This window comes from Athene noctua, chromosome 2, assembly GCF_965140245.1.
Source record: "Athene noctua chromosome 2, bAthNoc1.hap1.1, whole genome shotgun sequence".
NCBI lineage: Eukaryota > Metazoa > Chordata > Aves > Strigiformes > Strigidae > Athene > Athene noctua.
The window spans coordinates 13,456,081-13,480,427 of NC_134038.1; the positions used below are offsets into that span (position 1 = coordinate 13,456,081).

Here is a 24,347-nt window from a genome sequence, read left to right on the forward strand (position 1 = left end):
ACAGTAAAACTGAACAAGAGGTCAATGATCTGTCACTCAAGTAGAGGAAAATGCCCATGAGATATGTTTAGAAGGGTATTTTGCTTTTTTGATTAAAAAAATAAATCAGTAAATCCTGAGCTCACTTTGAGCAAAACCAAGACTGTAGTATTCAACAATCATATTTTTCTAAATGCCAAGATGCTCTGTTTTAAGAATAATTTCATCCCAAAACCCAGCATACTAGCATTCCTTTTGAGAAAGAAGCATTCACTTCTTACACTTCTTCGGCTGAACCAAATGGTACCTGCAGATCAGAGTTATCAAGGACAGTATGTCATAGGAAAGGTCATGAGCTCAGAGTGAGAATAAATTAGTGATGAGAGATTTTTTTTCCATCCTCACACAGGGCATCATCAGGAATCCCTTGACTTTGGAAGGAGACACTGGCACATTATCTCTGGGAGTGCTCTGAAGCCTAGCAGATGTTTACATATATATATCTTTTCCTGAAAAATTCTTTAATGTCCATATTGTTATTATATGCCATGTGAGATGTTCTAGAGTGTTGTATTGAGAAGAATAATACAGTGTGTGAAAATAAAGACTGCAGGGTGTTTACTTACTGTTCCTGTCAACTTTCTAGAGAGGTCTTATGGGTGTATTCAGAAATATATCCCAGAAGCAGTGTTGTTTCCCTTGTTCCAAAAGATGGCAAAACAAAATACAATGCTCTCTTTATTCACCAGAGAGTGGATTTCAATTTAAAAAAGGGAAAATTATGGATAAGGTACTAGACTCTATTCCTTGGTACCCAACATAATGAGAAAACATTCTACACAGCGTCAGATTTCAGGCTTTCACTAAGAATATAATTAGCCCATCATAGCCTTTTTTATCTTGGGAATAGCTGCAAAACATGGAGTTCCACATTTTTCCCATTTCAGATTTCAGAATAAACTGCTATAGGTTTTCAGCAGAGAGAAGTCTCCTCTAACTGGTGGCTCTGCAAATTCCACTGAAATTCCCTGAAATCCCAGGCAGGATGCACTTCACTCATGCATCTGCCAGGCTAGCCCCAGAGGTAAGCTGAATTTGCCTTTTGTCTTGCAGTTGGAAACCAGTGTAACATTTCTCTTAATATGTTATGGGTATCTGAAAACTCAGCCTCCCTAATTCAATCCTTACTATTCACCACTTCCTTTTCCTAAGAAAGCTGTATTAAGAGCTTTGAGGTTGCTAAAGTCAGAGCTGTATGTTACTCCAAAGTACAGGTCATTGCAATGGCAATGGGATTTTCACAGTTGTTTCTCAGACCAGAGCCCAATTTAGGGCAGGGCAAGTGATGGGCAAATGAGGCTCAGAGCATGGAAGGGGCTGGCAGTGGTGTGTGCATGGATGGTGGCCCCTGGCAGCGTGGAGGGAGTGACAAAGATTGTTTGGGGACTATGAGGTCTAACAGCAGAATCATCCTGCTTCAGTTTCAATTCCCATTAATTCAAGAGAGTGATGGGCCTTGATACCACAGCTGCTTTTGTGAGCCCAGGGTTGAGAAAGTCTAGTTTACCTCCAGAAGCTCAAATGTAGCAAGAAGGTCTCCTCCTGAAAGATTGCCACAATACACTGGGTGGTAAGAAAGTTTAGGTGGTTCATATTTCTGATCAGCAAGTCTCACCACAGGAGCAGCCACTGTAGACCCAATATATTCTGCCTTACCCTAAATAAAGGAGAATACAGGTGTCAAATGCATTTGAATTTCACAGTTGTCATAGGAGCCAAGATGATGCAGAGTTTAGTATTTGTATAAAAAACTTTTCCCCAAAGGAAAGAGAAGTGTCAAATGCAAGGCAGCTAAGAAAATGGAAGAGCTGAGTACTTATTACTTCTTCAGAGCATCCAAAGTTTCTGAGCTCTATATTCAGTCAGTGAGACTGTCAGAATTTGCATGGTCAGAGATAAATCCATGTCTCCCCAGACTTAAAGATAATATTTACAGCTGTGTGCAGGAGAGGTGAGAGCAAGATGCTTCTGGTTTCTGTAAGCCAGTCTTTAGGAGTGAGATTTACTTGGGAAAAAACAAGGCCACAGCTTTGCAAGTAAGTCTCAGGGCTGTTTTCAGGTGTTAAACTGCAAACCACTGTAACCACTGAGCTCCATTCAGCAAGGTCATCCATTTAACGACTATTCAGTGACACAGCTTTGCCTTCAGACTGGCATTAAGATGTAAGAACCCAGGCTTTTACAAGAAGGATTTCAAGTTTACCACTGCATCGTCATCATACAGCTCAATGACAATCTCTGGTGGGAAGTAAGCAATCTCCTCTCTGTTTCCGTGAAGCACAATGCTGTTGAAGAGCAGCATCTGGTTCCAGGTGGGGGATAATGTCTGAGAAATGATCTAATGAAAGAGAAGAAATGTTTAATGAGCTATGTACTGGTTGGTTGGGAGTCCTTCAGAAGACTTGCTGCTGGTGATGTCCCTTCCCACAGTCTGATCAATTCTTTGTCTGAGACACCACAGTTTTTAGCCGCTATTCCCAGGCAGAAGAATATGATTCTTCCGCCTTGAGGCTGGTATCTCCGTTTTCTCCATATCCCTGTTTTCCTCACAGACCCCTCACAAGTATATCAGTACATGACCACCAGTCTGTGTAGACAAAGATCAGTATTAAATTTAGAGGAAAGCTGTTGGTTTAGGAAAGCAGGCACATGTCCAGTGCTATTAAAATTCTTTGCCCTAAACCGAAGTCAGTTTTCATTTCTCCAAGGTACATTTTTTCAATCTTATTTTTACTTATCACTCATAATAAACCAATAGTTTTTAATATGTTGGAATTTGGTTTATGTGGATGCTTATGTCATTTCATCTTAGACAATGTTTTAACTGTCCTGGCAAGAAATATATTTAACAATGCTAACATTTAAAGAGGAAATATATGCCAACTGTAAAATGACTCATAACCTGCTATCATTCTTTCGAATAGAAATAAGGCTCTTGACTACAGTTTATTAGCACTTCACTGAGAGTCTTCTAAAAACATGCAAGTTATTAGTTGCAATATTTTATTCAGGCAGTGAATAAACTTAACACTTCTGTGCTTATAAAATCCTATTTTTCCTGGGCCAAATTCTACTTTTCTGAATCTAGTACATCTAAAGATGAACTTCATTGACTTCATTCACCAACTTCTGTTAGAAGTTAAAATCACATTACAGGAAAAAACCAGTTCATAATCTTGAGGCAAAGCAGCAGAAACAGACACCTACAATGTAGAGCAGAGACAGGCTTTTTCTTCTCACTCCCTTTGGCACATGCCACAGAACTTGCTTCATAAGAGAAGAAGCTGTCAGAGGAGTTTCAGAATTAATTAAAACAGTATTCTGTGGAGTTTTTTACGGGAGGGGTTGGATGGGGATTAAATACATCTTCTGAAGCAAGACTATATTTGGCCCAGCAAATTGTGCTTGAGGCATGGGTTTCAGAACTACCAGCCCTATTTTAACTCCAAGGTAGTTGTAGAGGGCTCAGGACCTCTGAAAGCCAGTCTGCATGTTCTGTGAGGGATCATCCTCCTGCTCATTTGCCAGGGCTGTACTTCAACCCTTCTTACTGGAGCTCCGTAGAAGTTCCCACTTCTCTCTGGAGGCTTCATCAAATGTCCGCAGGATACCATCTGCCCCCTGGAAATGCCTTAGGGAGATGTGAGACCACTCCCTGTGGGCACATTTTTGCAACATTTAAGTAGTGCAGAAAGTCTCACACCTCTCTGTTTTCAGCTCATTTCAACTTTGCCATTCTAAAACCACCTGTGTGCTTTGCCAAATTCCATCGCAAAGAGCCACGCTGGCTGGCATGGCTACACAAACTGTATAAAGGTCTTCACTCTTTGCTCAGTCATTGCACACATACAGGAAAAGAGACCCACGGGGGTTCATCCTCATACCCAAGCAATGACAACAGTCCAAACTTAAAATGTATAGAAAGATGCAGAGAAAGGTAATTCACTTGCTACAAGGTCCTAGTAGCCCCAGAGAATCTGACATCTGAGCTAAAATAAACTAGTACTACTGCACCTCATGTTAGAGTAGTGGGTTACACCTAAACATTTGCCTTGCTTGCAGTGGACTGCCAGGAGTTGCCCTTTAACAGCAGGCATCTAACTTTTCCTGCTAGGTACCTCCTTGCAAAACCAAGATTTTTCCTTTTCATGGCTTAATTGGGGGAAAAAAAAAAAAAAAAAAAAAAAGTGTTTTCATTTACTGAAATAGACTTTGGAACTTACCTTCGTGGTCTGGCAGTGTGATGTGAAAGTAACTTTTGCAAAAGGATCAGAAAGTCCAGTGTTGTCAGCTGCAATGAGCCCCCTGGCCTGATACATGTGGGCTCTCAGTTGGAAGAGGTGTGGGGCTATGTCAGTGCAAAGAAAACAGTAATGTCAGCTTCATGGAAATGATGCAGTACATAGGTAGAAAGGGAAGATTCATCACCTGCTGTCCAACCAGAATCTGCTGTCAAGGGAAACTGTTGCTAGCATTTTCTTACTAAAGAAACTCCCAAGACACTCAGAAGTTGTGTAAGACTTCTGTATTCACTTATAATCAATGTCTGATGTAAGTCTCTACTGCAAGGTTGTTAACTGTCAGTTTTTATCTCTCATCACTGATTTATCTACTAGGCCTTCAACATGGTAGCTTCATCAGGAGAACTGAAGGATGTTTCATCATTGGGACAGGGAACAGAAATTGCAAGTGAACAGGTCCTTTCTTTCCCTGCCATCTGCTAATTTTCAGTGGCAGGGCTGATGACTTGGCATCAAAACGAGCATTTTCTCATTAAAAGTTGCTAAACCATGATCATCTTAGAACAGTTACTTTAAACAGAGGTTGTGTCTCCCTCTGAATTAGCACTTTTGGGGCCATGTCTCTTAATTGTTAATACCGAGAAGAAATAGTGTCTTACTTTTATACAGCAGGCAGGAGGGTGAGGGCACTACACTGTGCCCTGAGTTGGTGTTAGCTGGTAGTTCAGTCTCATATCCTACAGGCAAATTCTCCATGATGCTGTGGGCATAGCTGGCAGGTCCAAGCCATAGATAGATGTCCACCTTTGCCTGCACAGTCCAGCCCAGCGGGCGCTTGCCTGGTAACTGAAGAAAAAAAATCCGCCCATCACCAACAAACTCAAGAAAGAGAGAAGGCTGGATGCTGAGTCCTACCAAGTCTGAGTTAAAAAAAAGCAGCATTCACTGAGTTGATACACTGATAATTTACCTTTCTCCACAATGAGTGGCCCTGAGACTTCTTTAGCACAAGGAACTTCTGTGATTCTTATGGAAGAAATGAGTGGTTTGCTCAGTTGAAAGTCTATGTAAATGGCATACTGCCTAATACACAGAGGTTTGTGTAGGCTACATAATAGTTGCAAGCACATCAGTGCTAGCTGATACCCTACTTTTCCCAGACTTCAGCCTACTTTCCTCTTCATGCACTTTTACTGGTCTCCAATAGTTGCTCCCATGTATTACTAAAAATATTACTTTATTGGACAGGTCAGAAAACATTCAGGTATAAAACATTACTAGTCTTAACAAAAAATACTATTATTTCCTTCCTCTCCCTTCCCAATTCGTTTAGCTCAGTGGTTTTTATTATCTGTTCCCATGGTAATTCTTGATACTGAAGAAGCTGTATAGTTAATGATGGTATTTTTTTGTTCATGCAGGCAAATAGTACTGAGCTTAATGAGTACCTATGGCCACTACCAGGATCTTAGATATTTATTATGGGAGTGTTTATATATTATGGAAGTGCTCCCAGCAACTCCAGATGAAAAAACACTAAGAAGTCATTATATGAAGTTACTATTGTCTTGTGTGTTTGAGCTTTTCCTGATGGCCATAGTAAAAATTACAGTGCATAGTATTCCACTGCCAGGTACTACCTGCCTTTGTAGGATCATATGCACTAAGACTTTCTTCAAAATGAATAATCCCATAACAACATTTTTTACATATATTGCACAAACCTAGGCACATTTTAAGCACAAAGAATTGCTACATTACCTCTGAACACCTAGTTTCCTTGCTATCTCAGTTGCTGTGTGCTGACCGCTTACCAGTCTCCTCCCAGACTTTCATGTACTGTATTCTGATGTCTTTGCCAGCAAAGCAGCTGTACCTCTGCTATCTGTTTATGTATACAGCTATAGATAAACAATGCTATACACTTGCCATAAAAAGTAGTGAGAGAATTCATTACTCATATACCAAAAGCCTGGCAATGATACAGTGCTTAAAGAAGGACAAGCATAAATGTAAGAAGCAAACATTAGTAGATGGCAGCTATGAACATGTACACATTTTTAGTACATTACAAAGATGAGCCTGTAAAATACAATCTCTGAAATAAATCTGAATACTGAATGCTCCCTGGACAACACCTGTGTTTGCAGAGCGCCCCAGACTTACTTTCAGGAAATGGGTTTTAATCTTCCCACAGTCCTTGCCTCTCTGCTCTTTTGCCGGGGAATAGAGTATATTTTTTGCTGGGACTCTTGCATATGCAACTCTCTTGTTGCTGCTGAGCATCCAGATGAACACATCAGGCACCGTATTCTGTGGCTGTTAAGTGAGAAGGAATATTGAACTAAAACTGAATTCTTTCTACTAGCCACCACCATTATTTTTTGTTAAAACACCCTCTACCAAGAGCTCATGCCCTCACAGTTCCTGTGGAGTGGCAGATGTGCACCCAGACTAAAAGAGACTGGCACTTCATGCTTGCAGTCCAAACCTCCATTCCTAAGCTTTGTAGAGTGATTCAGGAGCACACACTCTATAAATCATTTCAGGGGAAACTAAAACTAAAAATCTGGGTACAACTCTGCCTCGGGAAATAACTTACCCACAGACTGTGTGAACTGGAAGTGCTTACCATGGAAATACCATCAACTTCATCGATACCAGCAAAGAAAAAGGACCAGGACTAAACCCAAGAACAGGCATATGATCATATATTCTGCTTGAGAGGATGCTCCATGGCATTACCTTGCCCCATCCCACACAACATTTCCCCAAGCAAAGCCTGAGTGTTGTTTGAAGCAAAGACCAGCTCAGAGACTGTTCCCAGAAGGCACTGTGAGTGAGGACACTCTGTTCTGGGAAGGAAGAGAATTTGGGTATAGGCTGCAAACCACACCAGGCTGTGCCACTTGCTCTCCAAGCCATGGAATAGCCATGACCCTGTTTAGTTTGCTAGCACAGACAGCTCTCAGAGGGATAGCACTCCACTGGCTGGGTTTTGGTCTGACCAAATATGTCTCTTCTTCCCTTACTCCCAGGCTTAATAGCATGTCTAGGCAGTGTCTGCACAGTGAAGTACAGCATAGAGATTCCTGAGCTTATACTACGTCCATACAAGTAGAGACATGAATTCAGATCAGAAAGCAGACTGTCTCCAAACTACCAGGGCACATATGGGATAACCTTATTTAAAAAAAAAAGAAAAAAAAAAAAAGAAGAAGAAACTCTCCATACGGCATCCTCTCCCTAACACATAGTCCAATGTTTCCTACTCCAGTCTGCTAACAGCTCCATTTAATGCAAAGCAAGATTGGGTCCAGACATCCAAAGGAGAACTCTTTGGATAACCAGACCAGGAGTTATTATTCACACGGTATTACAAAAATTAAAATCAAACCCTGCATTTTACATTTATCTGAATTTCTGTGTGGATTACCTCATCAACCAAGAATCGAATTTTATCTATAAAGCTCTGAGTCTCACGCATCATTTCATCCAGTGGCATCTTCTTTTTCTGCTGCTGAACAATTCCCTTGGCATCACTGGACATTGCTTCCTGCATTCAGGAAAGACAATATATATTTTTATTCATCAACAAGTAGTTTGAACTGGACCCAGAAGGAGAAAACAGTCTTTGATTCAAGTTGAAAAGAGACACTTGGTTCAAAGTAACAATAACCTTCTTTGTCGTAACAGAAAGCAATCAACTCTTTGGAGCTAAATAAAAATGTGAATGTTCCCCACTTTCTCTTTGTATGCATACTGGATATATGCCCCAAGAGACATGTGACTGCCACCTAGAATTATCAGACCTCAGACCTGACAGAAATCACAGCCAAATTCTGTGCTACAAACAGCAAACAAAGCTAATAAACATTCAGATAACCTCCACCCAGTTTGGTTTCTTCTCACTGGTTCCCTGGAGAAGGTGACTAGGTCCAGGAATATCAAATGACAGACTTTACTAGTCTTGAAGTTCAGCCCCACCATAGTAATTAAATGCCTAACAGCAGTGTTAATCTGGTGCATCACCCAATTTTAAAATGCATGGAAAATTAAAACCAGCTCATTATTATAATGTCTTATTTGTATTTAAAAGCAACATGTTCTGAATTGGTTTAGGGTATCTTAGAACTGTTGTTGTAAGACCAACCTTCATTGTACACTAAGCACAGCAGGGTTTATTTTAAAAAGTGCTCTTGGATACTAAATATATTCATGTTAATTACAAAGCACTCCAGTATGGTGAAATCAAAGAGAAATTAAAATGTATATAATCAGTGTGCTTTCAGTTAATGCCATTGCATCAGTACTTAAAGGAAAAAACATACATACCAGCTCTTGCTTGAACAGCATAAGTCTCTTTCTGTCCAAAGCAGTGTAATTCAACCCTCTGGGCTTCTTTTCAGCAATGGTAATGAAGGCCCTAGGACACAAGAATAACAGGTTCTTTAAATGTGTTATTTTTTTAATGTGAGCTGCTAAAATACTTTGGAATTAAATGGAATTAAATGTTCTGTCTGCTGCAGTGCATGAACCAGAAGACAGAGATGCTGAAATTCTCTAAAATAAATATTGAGCATCTATACGATTCAAAGGATAAATTCCAAAAACTCTGCATCACATTTCACAGAAACAGAGTTAATATCTAGAAAGAAGAGTTTACATCTATTTTAAGCCAGATCATGTCATCTGACATAGAGCCCACTGTGTGACTTATCCCAGCATGTGGAATCCTTTGTTTTTATCGTAACCCTGTCCTTTTTTACACTGTGTCTATCACACAATCTATTAAATTCTACTTATCCCATAGACATTCTATTCTCAGAGTCCACAAAGCCAAAATAATATGACAATGATTGGCAATATTCTACTGGCAATACTGAATATCAAAAATAACAACAAAATATTTTCTCTGTATAAATAGAAACTGCAATTTGGGAAGGCCTTTGCTTTTATAGCAGAATAAATAAAATATATATTCCAGTAAGTTTACTGTACTTTTTTTTATTCTCATCAGTTTCCTTGTCTAGCTTCAAATTTGTAGCCAGTATATAAAGTTGATTTTCTGTATGCCTCTAGTAAATGTAGTTACCTGCTTTGGTTGATAAAATCATTTAGGGTCGTCCTCATTTTCTCCTCAGATGCAATCTCTGAAACCTTGATCAAGTCCTTTACTTGCTCTAATGATTCTTCCTATGAAAAACAGATGAAAAAGCTGTTATGTAAAGGAAGGAACTTTGTCATTCTGCTAGTGTTATAATACCATTATTCACTGTATGACTCGCAAGAATAAGGGAGGCAACTGTAATCTGACAGAACAGGACCTCTGATACATCAGTATGCTTAAAGTACACAGAGAGAAGACTCTGGCAGCATGATTTATTTTGACCTTTCCCCAGTTTCTCCAACTACTAGTCCAAGCTACTACTGCTTAGAGCAGCTTTGTTTTCTCACTTCTTTGGTTAAGATCAGGCAGTGGGAAACACTCCACTAGGTAGGAGGAAAAACTGTAGTTCTCTTTGGTTCTGCTTCCATCTCTGCTGCTTAAATTTAGCAAGTTACTGGAGTTAACTTCTTAAACTTCAGTGGGCACCTGAATCCATATGCTAGGTCTACCACAACACCTGCTGTTATCATTGAAAAATGGAGTCTGTTCTTACAATCTAAAATACATAGCTGGATTTCCAGCAAGGCCTGCGAGTGTTCAGGTACAACATATCAGATACAAACATATCTCTCCAAATATATATATTCATATATATATCAGATACAAAAGACATCAGATACAAAGACATCTCTCCATATATATATATTTAGATGTTTAATTTGCAAATACCTGGGTTTGAAATGTTGGCCTATAAGCCACTGTCTTCTCATGATACAACCTTGCATGAATATGACTTCAGTGTTGTTGATCATGAGGTGCATAAGGATAAATGAGCGATGAATAAGACTCTTAATCTGAGTGCCCCAAATTAAAATATTCAACATTAGAAGTCACTTTAAAAAAATACTGCTACTTTAAATAAGGGTAGAAAAAAACAGCATTATGGGAAGACACTTTGACTAGGGCATCACAGTGACTGCCCATGAGATGATATGTTCTAAGACTCTCCAGCATAAACACAGGTTAAACCATGTGGTCTGGGCAAGAAAACATCAGAGGAAGAGCCATAAGAGACAGAATTCTTCTATATCACATATTTTAATTGTTTGACTGTTCTTATGAAGAATAAAATATTTCTTAGAAAATAAGACATCCTTATGGAAAAAAAAAATGTAGACAAGAATATTTGACTAGCTCTAATAGATCAAAACAATTTGGGAAAAAAGGCGGCGGGGGGGGCTATATCACCTATTCTTTCACAAAATGAACAGCAAGGAATGCAGTCGGGGGAAATTTTGAAGGCCTGTTTTAGGGAATGTGACCTCTCACTGCCATACTCTGATGAATACATGAGCCTGGAGGCATGGTTGCCACTTACCAGGTGATCTGCCATCTTCTCAAGAGTGTTGGAAGAGTACAGACGAAAGGTCTGGTTGCCCCAACAGCTCTTGACACAGATACAGGGCTTCCTCTCGTCGTATGGCAGGTACTGGTAGTTCCTGTGAAAATGAAGTATGGAGCAGATCATAAAGGTGAGAGAAGAGTTCAAGGGGAGGTGCAGGAAAGAAAAACTTTGGTGCTCTCTCACAGCAGAGAAACTGAAGACAAAACAGGATGTGTTTGCATGTGCTAACCAGTAAATACTAGGGAGAACAAACACAAATATCACTTCCACTACCTGTGAGATCCCTGAAGAGAAAAAGCTTGAAGTCAGTGGATCTAATTTCAGTGCTTTCCAGGGTGGGAGAAAAGCCAGGCAAACAGGCATGCAGAGAAGCTCTGAAGTACTACTAATGCTGGGAAGCAACAAGGGGAAAAGACGCAAAGATTTAAATCCAATCACCTCTTCAAGAGCAATGGCTCCACACACTGTACAGTGGAAGAGGCATGGTAGAGTTTCACCACTACATTACTTTCACGAGATGCTTTTTTTCAGAAGCAATAGCTAGGGGAGATTGACATTCATTGGGAGAAGATGATCTGCAGGACCTGCTTAGTAAAAGTGATACCAAACTCATAATAACGGTGATAAAATCCATCTGTTGCTCTCTCTTTCCTCACTTTTTATCTTAGGTCCAAATTGCCATATTGACTGCTTTTATAATGCTGCTTTCTTTGTGTGTTCAGCTGTATGAGTGTCTTGTACTGAAAAATATGAGCAAGACACCAGCGTAACCAGAGGCTCTGCAGACTTTAATGTACACCTGCCACAAAGACTGATGTTTTGATTGGAGTTGCAGTAGGCACTATGTCAAACCCATGTACCTGATGAGCATGTTGTCCTCCCTTTATAGAAATACTATAGCCCTGTGAAACACCATGCTCAGCCATGCTGGATTTCACATACAAGGTCTCGTCATTTACCTTAATAATGGTGGGACAGTGAAAAGCTTTGGATATGAAACTCTATAAACAGCTTTATGTTCTTCTGGGAATGGCTCTAACCCGATGCCACCAATACATGCTCTGCAGCTGAGAAGAGCCTGTACTGGAGAGCTATTTACTGGTGTATACTTGTGTCGTGGTTTAATCCCAGCCAGCAACTAAGCACACACAGCTGATTGCTCACTCCTCCCCAGTGGGATGGGGGAGAGAAGCAGAAGGGTAAAAGTGAGAAAACTTGGGGGTTGAGATAAAGACAATTAGATAGGTAAGGCAAAAGTTGCACACGCAAGCAAAGCAAAACAAGGAATTAATTCACCACTTCCCATCAGCAGGCAGGTGCTCAGCCATCTCCAGGAAATCAGGTCTCCACTGTAACAGTTACTTGGGAAGACAAACATCATCACTCCAAATATCCCCTTCCCTTCCTTCTTCTTCCCCCATCTCTATATCAATGAGCATGACATCATATGGTATGGGATATCCCTTTGGTCAGCTGGGGTCAGCTGTCCCAGCTGTGTCCCCTCCCATCTTCTTGTGCACCCCCAGCCTACTCACTGGTGGGGTGGGGTGAGAAGCAGAAAGGCCTTGGCTCTGTGTAAGCACTGCTCAGCAATAACAAAACCACCCCTGTATTATCAACACTGTTTCCAGCACAAATCCAAAACATAGCTCCATACAATCTACTATGCAAAAAATTAACTCTATCCCAGTCAAAGCCAGCACAGCTTGCCTTATGACCCTGCAGTATTTCCCCACAGAAACTGATTCCCTAAATAATAAAGAATAAAACTACCCACATCTCCCGCTCTTCATGATGTTCAACAACTGACATAAAAGATGCTTGCTTTTTCCGTTTCCTCTCCTCTAGGAAGGTTCTAAGAAAGGAGAGTGCACTTTGTATGGAGAGCATACTTCTTCCATTTCAAGGTCTCTCTCTCTTAGCACAGGAAATTTTTAGAAAGTCCTGATCATCTGCTCCTGAAATCCAGAGCCCCAGTAGGCTGAGTTGCCTAAGCATGGGCATCCACCTGTGGGCCCAGAAGGGGCTGGGCCTCTCGTGTTTGCTTGTAAGGATGCCTCAGATACCCTAAGTCATTTCAGATAGAACTGAACCCATGTGTTTAATCACTAAGCCAAACTCAAAGAAACCAAATTACTTGCCGCTCTTGAACGGCCTATCCATAACTCCTAACTTCCACAAATACCTAACAGGTTTATGTGAGAGTTTTTCTGTTTAGAAAGATAAAGATCTTCAGATAAAGATCTTCTCTACAGCTTAATTTTCCTGCCCTATGGGATATCAAAGAGAAAAAGAATTTCCCTTTTACTTGTTCCTCAATAACCTACAGCAGGGTGAGCATTACCCATTGAATTAGGTGCACAGCAGAGCTACACAGATCTTGGACAGTAATTAATTTTGGTCATTTCATAAGAGGAAAAAACAATTCAACTATCTCACAATGCCCAGACCATCTTAACCTGAAATTCATAGATCTTAAGAATCTTTTCATGGGATTTACTAAGAAAATTATATAGCCATAAAATAACTCACATGGAAGACTGACCTTTCATGTCTATTATTCCCTCTGTGAGAACCGGGGGTAACAAATATTTCAGTGTTAGCTTATCCTTGCTATACATTTTGACATAAATGTGGAAAATTCCTGGCAATTTCATAGTGACTGCTTTAGAAATCTTATTGCTCTGTCTGCTCCTTTAATAAGTTAGTGGTTTTAATCTCCAAAATCGACTCTTGTTATGGTTTCCTATTGTTCATTTATAATTCTAAAATGCAGTTTATCTAAACGTTTGGATATCCCATTAAGTACTGATTAATACTAAACATATCCAGTGATGAAACCAGTAAGATGCCAATATAAGATGACATATTGTCATTAGGTGGTATCTGTGGCTGGCCAAAATGTTAGATAGCACAGGAGGGAAAACAAGATGCAATATCATACATAAATTTGAGGAAAAGGGATCTTTAATGAGAGAAAGCTTTGTTAATCTTGGAGTGAGCCAAGAAGCAAATAGTAAATTTGAAGAATGATTTATTCTATTACAAGGGTTCTTTAAATATAAATTCTTGTTAAAGGAAAAACTAAAAATCCCACAGTCTCTCAGGGAGGATAATAACCCAGCATGTACCCAAATCTGCAGTCATGTTAATGAGGAGAGGCAAATATCTTTCTGTCAAATAATGTTTTTTTCCCCATTTTCTTTATTTATTTGCTGTAGAAGCAAAAACTGTATGGTATTTTAATTCTTGTTTTCTTTCACTAGCTCTTATTTAATCTGACTGAGCCATTAATTGCAAGAAAGGATGAAAGTACTTTTTAGGGAGGTCCAGAAACCAAACAGATCTAGGTTGATATTTTCCACCTGGTCCTTATATCTGTAGACTGCTCTGGTCCTTATACATGTAGACTGTAGAGGCCAAGATCAGAAGATGAGTGTAAAATGACTCAGAGCACATTCAGTGGAGCTTAGAAAATTTACCATTGTGGAAGATATAACTGAGGACTTGAAAGCCTCTAGTCCAAAACAACCTGTTTAATGCTGCTGGGGTTCATCGATGAGTCCTGCAGGATTATAAAATAGGAACCAGAGCCCTGGATGATGAGATTTTGAAACAGATCCTCACCTGTTCCCACCTGTGATCAGTGGCTTCTCAGGGGGTGTGGTGGATATCAGGGTTACTCCAAGGTCGTGAGAAATTTCATCCTCCCCCTCATGCATCAGGCTTTCTTCTGCTTCTCCATCACGTGCCTTCTTTTTCCCTCCAGCTCCTGCTGAGGCTCCATCAGTAATATTTCCAAAGTTACCTAGAGACACAGGGTTACAAGTGAAGAGATGACTAGCTTGGAGGTGGTAAACCTGAATGAGGTTTAAAAAAAGAAAAAGACCAGTCATACCAGTGGAAAATGTATGTCCCCTCCTGTTTGTTAGCTGTTCTGACCTTAAAACAGTCTATAAAGGTTCTAACAAGGTATGTTGGTCCCAATGACTTTTCAGACTCCAGGACAGTGCTGCTTTACCTGCCTTTTAGGTGATATATACCTAATATATTGCCCCTATCACTAGGTGATGCAATCCTCTAGTTGCTGGCCCCCAGGACCTTCTGATTTTGCTAAAGAAACTCAGAAGCAAAACCAATGCTGCTGTTGATATCTCTAGACTCAGGAGTCCTGATATGTGTTTGATTTACATGGCAAATGCATGTCTTCTTTACAACATATGGATGACCTTTTCAAAGTCTGATCTCAGCTCATTTTCAGACAAGAAAATTTTGCACAGTAGGGCTGCAGAGTTAGTGATAACCATGCTTTGAGGCCCCCATTTCAAGCCAAATGCCAAACAACTCTGCTAATGTTGCTCATCTTCTCTGATGGGGTTTTGCCTTAAAGGGCAATTACCAGCACTGGAAAAGAGGCGCATCCATCAGACTGGTAATTACAGATTTTATTAGACAGGCAGAAAACATTTCCTGCAGAAGAACGATGTGCTGAATCACCCCAGATGACATCCTGATCTGGAATTTTGGTTCCATCTTTCATGCAAGTAACGATCATTTGCCAAATTTTGATCCAAATTTCAACTGCACAGGTAGCTGGTAGATGTTCAGATCCAGAATTCAGAGCCAGATTAATCTTTAGTATTATTTCTGACAAGAATCAGTATGATTTCTTGCCCAGCTATACAAATGAGTTTCTTGTCATTCTCAGCTCTGCTTCCTGCTAAGTTTCAGCAGGAATCAATACCACTCATTGATTGCCCTGTTTGTCACAGACATCTCTCCCTGCACACATAGCCTTATAGCTGAGCACACACAGGTACGCAAGCGTAAAGGTTGGAAGTGCCAGAATGCTACTGTGCACTTGGACTCTAAATGAGGCTAGGACTGAGATAAGCAAGCCCCTACAAAGCGAATGAGACCAATTCAAGCTTCTCTCTTAAGGGAAATTTCTTCTGCTATGAAAATATCCACTCAATGTTCTTGAAAATGTCTTAATTTTCTCTTTAGTCTGCTCCTGGGGACAATTCATCTCCACCACGAGGAAGTCCCTCCTGCAGTACAGTCTTTCCTTACTCAGAAAGAGGACAGGACTTACCAGAAAGATCTAGGGGTACAAGCTGGTGCATGCATTTTGAAGCTTGGCTGTACATCACCTAATGCCACGCTCACAGACCCACATCTAGCTCAGCGGGATTGGCCAAGAAGGTCCACACGAATCCTCCCTGCAAAGGGGCTCCCTCACAGACACAGACTAATTGCAATGGGCACCACAGAGTTAACTCTGCCCTGAAGTAAATTACTTGAGTTTGGTCTCCCAGGGGATTAAGAGGCTAAATACTGAGTGAGTTGCTGCATATAGTGGGTAAAAGGATTTGTATTAATACAGGGCATCTGTAGTAGAGACAGCTAGGCATCAGTATGCCCAGCTTGACTGCTATTGAGAGAAATGATGAAGAGCATTTAATTCAAATGTAAACCCCACTCTGAAGCTGACTCCTGAGTTCTGAGACACAGCTGTCAATAACACGTAACATCTCCTTGCTCCTAAGGCTCCCTTTCTGCTTTGGAGAAGAGCTCAACAAACTTACCAATGGAAACCTCAAAGGTTATTGGCTTGTCCCCAACCTTCCTATCAATCATTGTGGCTTCAAAAAATGTCCCAAAGAGGAGGAATTCCTCAAATTTCTCTTCATAGATCTATTGGAGAAGAAGGAGGAAGAAAAATTACATTTATTTTACATTCTACTCTTTTTTTACAGCACAGAGTAGTCTTTCTAAGTCTCTAGCAGCTGTGTTACTGTTGTAGATCTGTCTGTGGTGGTCAGTGAGGCACAATTTGTAGGAAGTTATACCTCTTCTCTGAGAAACTGATATGATTGGAAAAAGAGATAACCCTGTGTGGCTTTGGTCTTGTCCATATTGTCTAGTTATATCATAACTGGTTGCATGAAACTCATTACCCCTCACTTCATACTCTGTCTCACCAATAGTCACTATTAAATGATTTCAGCACCTTCACATACTCTTATACCATCATTCAAACTATACATCTATGGCAGTTCAAGGGCAGCTTAAGAGCACTCTTTTATCGCAACAGCAACAAAATATCACCATACAAATATAAGTCATTTATCAGTGAGTGTGGCAGTAGTCTTCCTTTGCATTGCAATAGTAAATTCTGCCAGTGTAATACATCCAGGCAGGGGAGTGCTCACCCTGCACTGCTTTCCTTAAAATGACTTTAACCTATTGCCCATGTGTTTGTGCTATCAAGACATTGACCTTGCTCAAAGTCAAGACTTTGACACTCAGCTCCCAGTGACACCAGTAGGATACAAAAATTTCTGGTATCCACATTTTAGATGGCAGCCCTGTGCTAAAGCCAACTGAAACCAAACAGTCTTTAATTTTTTGCTATCTTGCTGTGCTTTAAACCACAGGCCCAAAGGTGGGGCCTCAGTGCAGGGGAGTGCAGTCCTCTGCTCTCTGCCTTCCCTGGCATCACAGCACAGAAACCAGAAACATACCAGCTTTTGAGAGAATTTGGAAGCACAGGACAGCTCAGGGTCTCAGCACAGCAGCACACCCTGCAAAGTCTAACAACCTTTTGTGGCGTTTTAAGGCTCTGCTAGACTCTCTTTAAACCTATTAGAGACCCAGCATCTGCTTGTCCCTGGTACACTCTCACTCAAGGATGGCCAGGTAACCTTGAGTCATTAACAAAACAAGCTAATAACCCCAAGCCAAGACTAAGCCCAAAGGAGATATATTTTCTGGTTTTAGTTCTCCCCAGATTTACACCCTGACTGCAACAATCTCTCCAATGCACACCTCCTCATTTCACAGCATGGATGCCAGTGTACTGAAGGCCTTTAGGCAAGATCAGTACTAGCTGCTTTTGCAACAGAGCAAGGCAATGAATAAAATGTAGCTGAATATGAATATCTATTTCCCTGACTTCTGCAAAGCAGAAGCATCTTTTGACACAGCCCATGACCACTTCATTTTGAAAATCCTCTGCTATGCACAATAAAAGGGCATAGGTCTTCAGTGAAAGGATTAGCAGCATCACATATCAAAGCTACACCACAAACAGATTGCAGGTCCAGAGTAGTTTTGGCTTCCCTGTGACTTGATTATTTTCAGCATGAACCCAGAACATAGGATGCCTAATAAAGCTGAGGCTCAGAGACTACAACACACACATTTATCTCCCACTATAAAGAAAGCAAATTGCAAGTAGTTAATGTCTTCTTGCTGCCAGAATAGGCCAATAAAGTTGGTCTGTAGGGCTGGGTAATTTGCCTCTGTTGTCTCAGAGGCTCTATGAGACATTTTTTGCCTTATTTTTAATGTCCTCAGTTTCTGCTCAGAGAGTTGTAATACAATTACTGTGTCTACTGTGGCGTGTAACATGAAATATTGCTGAATATCAAAACCAAAAGAATATCAAGCATTCCTGTATTATGTTGTTGCCTTTTACTCATTCTGTATTTGAAACCAAGGCACGGTAGCCAGAAATAAATTCTTATTACTGCTATGAATATTTATTGGTGTTATAGCAGGGTTTGTTCCTCTACCTGGAGTATTTAGCTAGCACCTAAGACCACAGTGTTTGAGCCACTCACAATAATGGTTTTCTTCCATATAAAGGAAAATCTGTATGGAAATAAATTTCTTCTCATGTCACCTCTATTACAATTTTCAGAGAAGAACTGAGGGACAGAGGCAATTTACAACTATATGAGTATATAAAGCAAGACCAGGGCACAAGTGCGCACAGCTGACTTGCAATCACCCGTGCCTCTGCTAACACCCTCCTTCACCTGCTCCAACGAGCACTCATGCAGACAATACCAGACCACAGGCCAAGGAAGAGCACTTGCCAAGGATAGGCCTCAAGACCAAAGAACAATTTCTTCTATTTACTTGCAGACATGGAGTCAAAAGACCAAGAATCTGATCTCATAAATGATATGAGTGCCTTAAGCACTGAGGTGGGACTCCCACTACAAAAGCCAAAATTTTCATCAGTGACATGGTGAAGTGGGAAGAAAATTAGTTATGAGGATATCTTTCTTCCTGTTTATTGGGTTAAAAAAAAAAAAAAAAAAAAAGTGCTGTTGCTCCCAGACAGTGATGTGATGGAACAGAGAATCAAAGCTCAAGAACTGACTCAGCCCCAGAACCCACATGCCCTGCCACAACTGCACAACCTTCACAAAGCTTTGTAGCACAGTTCTTCCCATGATGTAACCCAGTAGAGTAGATGGAGTTAGGAAAGTAACATCAGTTAACACCAGTTGAGACTGAGCACATGATTTGCAGCTCCTCTCCTAAAGAGATTAGCAATCTAAAACTGCAATGAGAATGCAGGGTTAAAGGAGGAGAGTGTAACAGGCTAGGCTGTATATCTCTGCATTTACACAAATTCTATGTTAAAGATTCCCTAATGACTTCAATTGACAACTACTTATTTTCTCAAATAAATGCAGGAAATTAGACTTCATAATTACCATCTGCCCCCGTCAGGTCTCTGTCATTTAGCAGATACTACATCATAGAAGTTTCTAGTGGGAACACATGGATGCAACTAGCACAGAAGGGACAGTAGGACAGAAGACTAAATTTTATGGAAACTCTCCTACTTGTGATTTTTTTTTATGAGTTACAGGTACATATTATTGTTCCACTTGTGCTGCATTATTATGGGAAAGTTCCAAGACTATGGAGGCATGGGGAAGCTGTAGGGAGAACATAAAAGCAGTATTATGTGGCCTGGACCCAAATACACACATCAATGACATACTTGGAGGTTTAGGGACACATGTCAATCAGTCTCTTAATATCATACAGACCTCTGAAGGCACATCAAATGGCTCAACTTCCACTTCAGTTGAGTTCATCTTATTCGAAGGGCAAGATGACTTTCGATCCTCTCCTGCTTTCTCAGTTTTGTCTTTTCCTTTGGGTGCTTTGGAGTCTTTATCTTTTGATGGCAGTTTGATATCCTTGATAATACTTGAAAACCTCGACTCACAGGCTCCTCCTGAAAGTATCTCCACAGCAATCTCAATGAAAAGACGTCCCCTGAAGGAGACCCCTTCTCCAAAACCTTCGTTAAGCTCCTGGTGGTCGTCCATGAGGCTGTGGTTCCTGGGTGAGCCATAGAGATTGATCCAGGCAGGCCCAAATGTAGGCAAAAACCCTGGAGATAAAGCACCCTTTATAGCATTTCTGTTAGGTGTTAACACACTCTCCTCAGTGTCTGCTCCAAGAAATTTTGCCTCTTGCACAGCAAAAGCCAAACCTAGACTCATTTCTATGCTGTTTTGCAGAGCAATACTTAGGCACCAAGGAGCCTCTGCCAATACCCAACCAGGGACTCTCCCGGTATGGTGCTATTTCTCAGAAGGTGTTTGTACCACAGGTGCTGGGGCATGAGGCCTATTGCACCTCTTGAAAAAACCATAGGCTAGGGCTTGGACATGGTGGGAGAGGAATGGAAGCTTTCTCACCCTGTCCAAATTGTTCCCAAATCCATGTCATTACTTTATATGATTTATCTTTTATTTCCTGATTAAGGATACACACATTTGAATTGACAAGTTTAAGGAGTTACTGAACCTTTGCTGAGCTGTGATAACTGACCATGTTCCACACATAGATTGCACAACATAAATAAGGCTATACATGTAGCTTCAAACGTCAGTGAAAAGGCTCCAGATAGTGAGATTTACCTCACATACACAAGGACAAACACAGTAGTCCATGGTACCTCTTTGAGCTGTGACAGCACTCAGCTGAGCCTTACTTTGCTCATACTGGGTCAATAAAAAACACAAGCCTGCTCTGCCTTTGATTTGCACTTTGTGCTTTCATTGCCCGACAGAAACTCTCATGAACTATAAACATACATCAGTTATCCCTAATGGACCACAGCAGGCTATTGCCACAGTCACAAAGAGGATACCAAGTTATGTAGCAGCCCTGTAACAAGAAAAGGAGTGTCAGACCACCATGCACCAAGCACAATGTAATATAACTTCAAATTAAGCAAGAGAAGGTCTCTCAGAACCAACAAAAACTATGGATGTTCACCTGAGCTCTGGGAATTCCTAAAATGGGATTAGCCAGTGCCCAGATCCCAAGCAAGTAGATTCTACGTTAAGGGCATATTCTGGAACAAACATTTTCCCCTTTACCTTTGTCACCGTCTTGTTCATTTGATATTTTCTTCAAGTCAATGAAGTGGGTGGCTAAAGCCACATCATTCATGCTGCCTTCATCCCAGACCTGGATTTTGACTCTTCGGCAGAGCGGAGGGAACATTTCCTTGAAGATAATCTGTTCATGCCATACTGGATCTGCACAGTTCTTTTGCACTGTTGTCCGACCCTGAAATGAAAGTCCAGCAAATTTAACCTCAGAGGGGTCAGACCCTGAAGAATGACAATGAGTATAGCACAGATTGCACTTAGCAACATCTCTCTGGTAATTTTTAAAGCACAAATATCCTGTCTTGAAAGTATTTCAGCTTTTCCACTAGTTTGTTTATTTTCCCCTCCATATCTAATAAAAGATCACATTATAGCTAACGAATTCTCACCTGCACACAGCAGAGCCTGGAATAAGATCTTCAGAGCCCTTACGCACAAAACATCTGTGAAGCCAGACTTTGTCATTTCTGCTACAAACTGCACATCTTCAATGGCTTTTGAAATACCTGAGTAGTGGTAATGCAGCGCAGTTTTTCTCATAAAAGGTGAAATTCATTACAGCTACAAGGCTGCACGTACCAATGGAGTTACCTTAAATGAGGCGATTTATCTAGTACAAAATATAATTACTGTGGTTTGTGTTCTAGGCATATGTCTGTGCGTTAGGGATGTAGACACTGGAGCTATTCCTCCTAGCCTGAAGAAGACGACAGGACTGTACCACAGTCCATGCAGTTGCAGGTGTGGCAGGCCTTCTACTTTCACATTTAGTGGGGAGCACCAAGTCAGGAAACCCACCAACAATATCTCTAAACCCATATGTTGTACATCATGCAAATTCACATCAGTGACCCATTCTTATGTCTCCCTCAGCTCTCTGTTAAACCTGAAGTAAAGTTGCATGCCTTTAACATTTTAACCCATAATAGTTTGAGATGTAATACTTTGCAATTTGATTCACAACAAAACACAAAATCAGCATGAAGAGCCTCATTCTCATGCCTGAAAGCACTAACTGGAGTTCTCCCTAAAGCTTCCTTGCACACAGAAAGCATTGCTGGCTTAAAATCTTTTCCAGATTGGCTCTTTCCTTATTTACAGCAATAATCAAGACAAGCTCTCTGACAAAGTGTTTCTTGGGTGTACCCCAGAGGAACCAGGTCCCTAGGCATCCTCTGCACTCCTCTTTCATCTCTCAGCAGCCCTCTGTAGCACCATGTTTGGTCTTGAAGGAGCTCTGGGACCAATAAAGCCAGGCAACACTGAGAGAGTCTATTCAACGGCTTCCTCTTCTGCTACCCACAGAAAACCTGCAAGGGTCCTGAATTACAGCATAATAATTCAGAAATCGATACACAGCCCTAAAACCCAGACTGAACCATCTTTGCTGATTTCAGCCCTGCTTCCTTTTTTCACTCTAAGGAGATCAGAACATAGCACTTACCTAATACCACACTGAGTATATGACTGTCTTGTAACTTGATGTTTTAGTAACAGATCTACAGAATTCTCTTTCCTCTCCTGTTGCCAGACTCTAACCTACTGCTGTGAGGCTGAACTAGTCTGCTGGCATTAAGCGTTTCCATCACTTTGTTCCTGCATAATTTAAGAACTGAAAATTTTCTTTCTGATGACAGAAATATGTGTTTTGTTTAATTTATGTAACTAAGTTAAAGGACATCAGCATAATCACCTGCCTGTAGCACAGCTAATAGGATAAAAGGCCTACATTTGTCATCAAGAGGATCCCAATTACCATTTGACCTGCAAACATGACCACCACATAGGGATCCACAAGGTCCTTACTGTCGCCTATGAATGCTTTGGTGACATTGGCCATGATGCTAGAGTTCATCTTCGGAAGTCCCTCTGCTTTGTAAATTCTCACATAAAATCTGGCCCATGGTCTTTCAGATGGAAAACCTTTGGGGATCAAGAGGTTCCTGAAAGAAAAAAGAATCTATTTCCTTAAAATTGAAAACTCAGACAATGAAATTATATTTTTTCCAACAAAATTGTCGCTTTAACTTATCTTGTGTCCTGAGAAGACACAAAAAGGCATATGAATTTATCAAATTAATCAAATTTACCAAATTCAGCAGTTTTACCAGAATTAAAACATTTTCTGGTTACCATGAGAAAATGATACAGTATTACTCAGCAAACTTGTCTATGTGATATAGAACCAGGTCCAGATAGATCAAGTTGCTCAGGATCTCCCCCAGTAAATTCAGAATATCTCCAAGGATGGAGATTCCCCACTCTCTCTGGTGCCCTGTTACATTTGACAACCTTCATGGTAAAAAACAAACCTTGTATCTGTTCTGAAATTCCATTGTTCTAACCTGTGTTCAAAGTCTCTCATCTTTCTACTGTATACCTCTGAAAAGAGTCTGGCTCTTCCCTCTTCATGTAGGATACCTCTTAACCTGCTTTTCTTAAGGCTCAAGAAACCAACCCCCCCAGACAACTTTCCCTGTAGACCATGTACTCCAGCCCTCCATCATCATGGTGACTCTCCATGGAATTGGTCCAGTATGTCAGTACTGACCAGAAACATTGCTTCTGTAAAATTTAAACGATGCTGGCAGCACACTTTACTACCTTGAACTTCTGTATTTTACAGGGAGAATGCTAATGCATTTGAGTTTATGTAAGGATATGGAAAATATCCATGCACACACATCTGATAGAAGAGAAGAAATAGCTTTTCCTCATATTTTTTCTTCTTAGTTCACTGCTTTTTAGAAATATTTAACTGATTTCAGATCAATGAACAATCTGTCAGGGATAATCTGGCACTTAGCCACCGGGCATGGTCAACCCTGACATCAGCTGCAGAGAAGTGACCCTAACATGCCATTCAATTTATTTGAGAGGACTGTAAAAACTCCCTTTGAGCACATCAGAACAGCCAGATGTACAATGCCATACTGCTATTAATCCTGAGTTAGCAAGGAAAGGACTGAAAGGAGGCCAGAGGACTCTTGAGATACTTAGTAAAGAAGAAAGCAGTAAAAAAGAAACTACTGCAGTACCTTTCAATCTGCTCCTCAGTATCAGCTGTTTTCTGTGTAGCTTGTATTGCATCACCTTTCCCAGTCACACTGATGTCACACTTCAAGTATCCCTTGGCTCCCGTCCTAATGTCAGCAGGGTCTGTGAGAAGCGCCCACTTGTCACAAAACTGATGACCTGTAAGATGGACAAACTTAAACACCCAAACAGAGGATGCAAAAAATGCAAATATTTCTCCTCTCCACTTCCAGAAAGGGCACTGCAAACATTTGTGCTTGCAGGAGGATCATGCTGAAGTACACTTGTTTACCATG

General features: G+C 40.7%; 1 protein-coding gene across 1 annotated transcript in view; it reads right to left on the reverse strand.

Annotated features, from left to right (window-relative positions):
• Window positions 1–24,347, reverse strand: part of FER1L6 (fer-1 like family member 6) — an 88,972-nt gene that overhangs the window by 32,848 nt on the left and 31,777 nt on the right. Inside the window, exons 9-23 of the mRNA XM_074901129.1 lie at window positions 24,054–24,210; window positions 22,772–22,958; window positions 21,001–21,193; window positions 19,654–20,003; window positions 16,384–16,492; window positions 14,423–14,603; window positions 10,769–10,889; window positions 9,376–9,476; window positions 8,616–8,706; window positions 7,717–7,836; window positions 6,447–6,599; window positions 4,940–5,126; window positions 4,263–4,387; window positions 2,243–2,377; window positions 1,547–1,696 (exon numbers count right to left, since the gene is read on the reverse strand). Coding sequence (XP_074757230.1) covers window positions 1,547–1,696; window positions 2,243–2,377; window positions 4,263–4,387; window positions 4,940–5,126; window positions 6,447–6,599; window positions 7,717–7,836; window positions 8,616–8,706; window positions 9,376–9,476; window positions 10,769–10,889; window positions 14,423–14,603; window positions 16,384–16,492; window positions 19,654–20,003; window positions 21,001–21,193; window positions 22,772–22,958; window positions 24,054–24,210 — 2,360 coding nt within the window. The remainder of the gene's footprint in view (window positions 1–1,546; window positions 1,697–2,242; window positions 2,378–4,262; window positions 4,388–4,939; window positions 5,127–6,446; window positions 6,600–7,716; window positions 7,837–8,615; window positions 8,707–9,375; window positions 9,477–10,768; window positions 10,890–14,422; window positions 14,604–16,383; window positions 16,493–19,653; window positions 20,004–21,000; window positions 21,194–22,771; window positions 22,959–24,053; window positions 24,211–24,347) is intronic.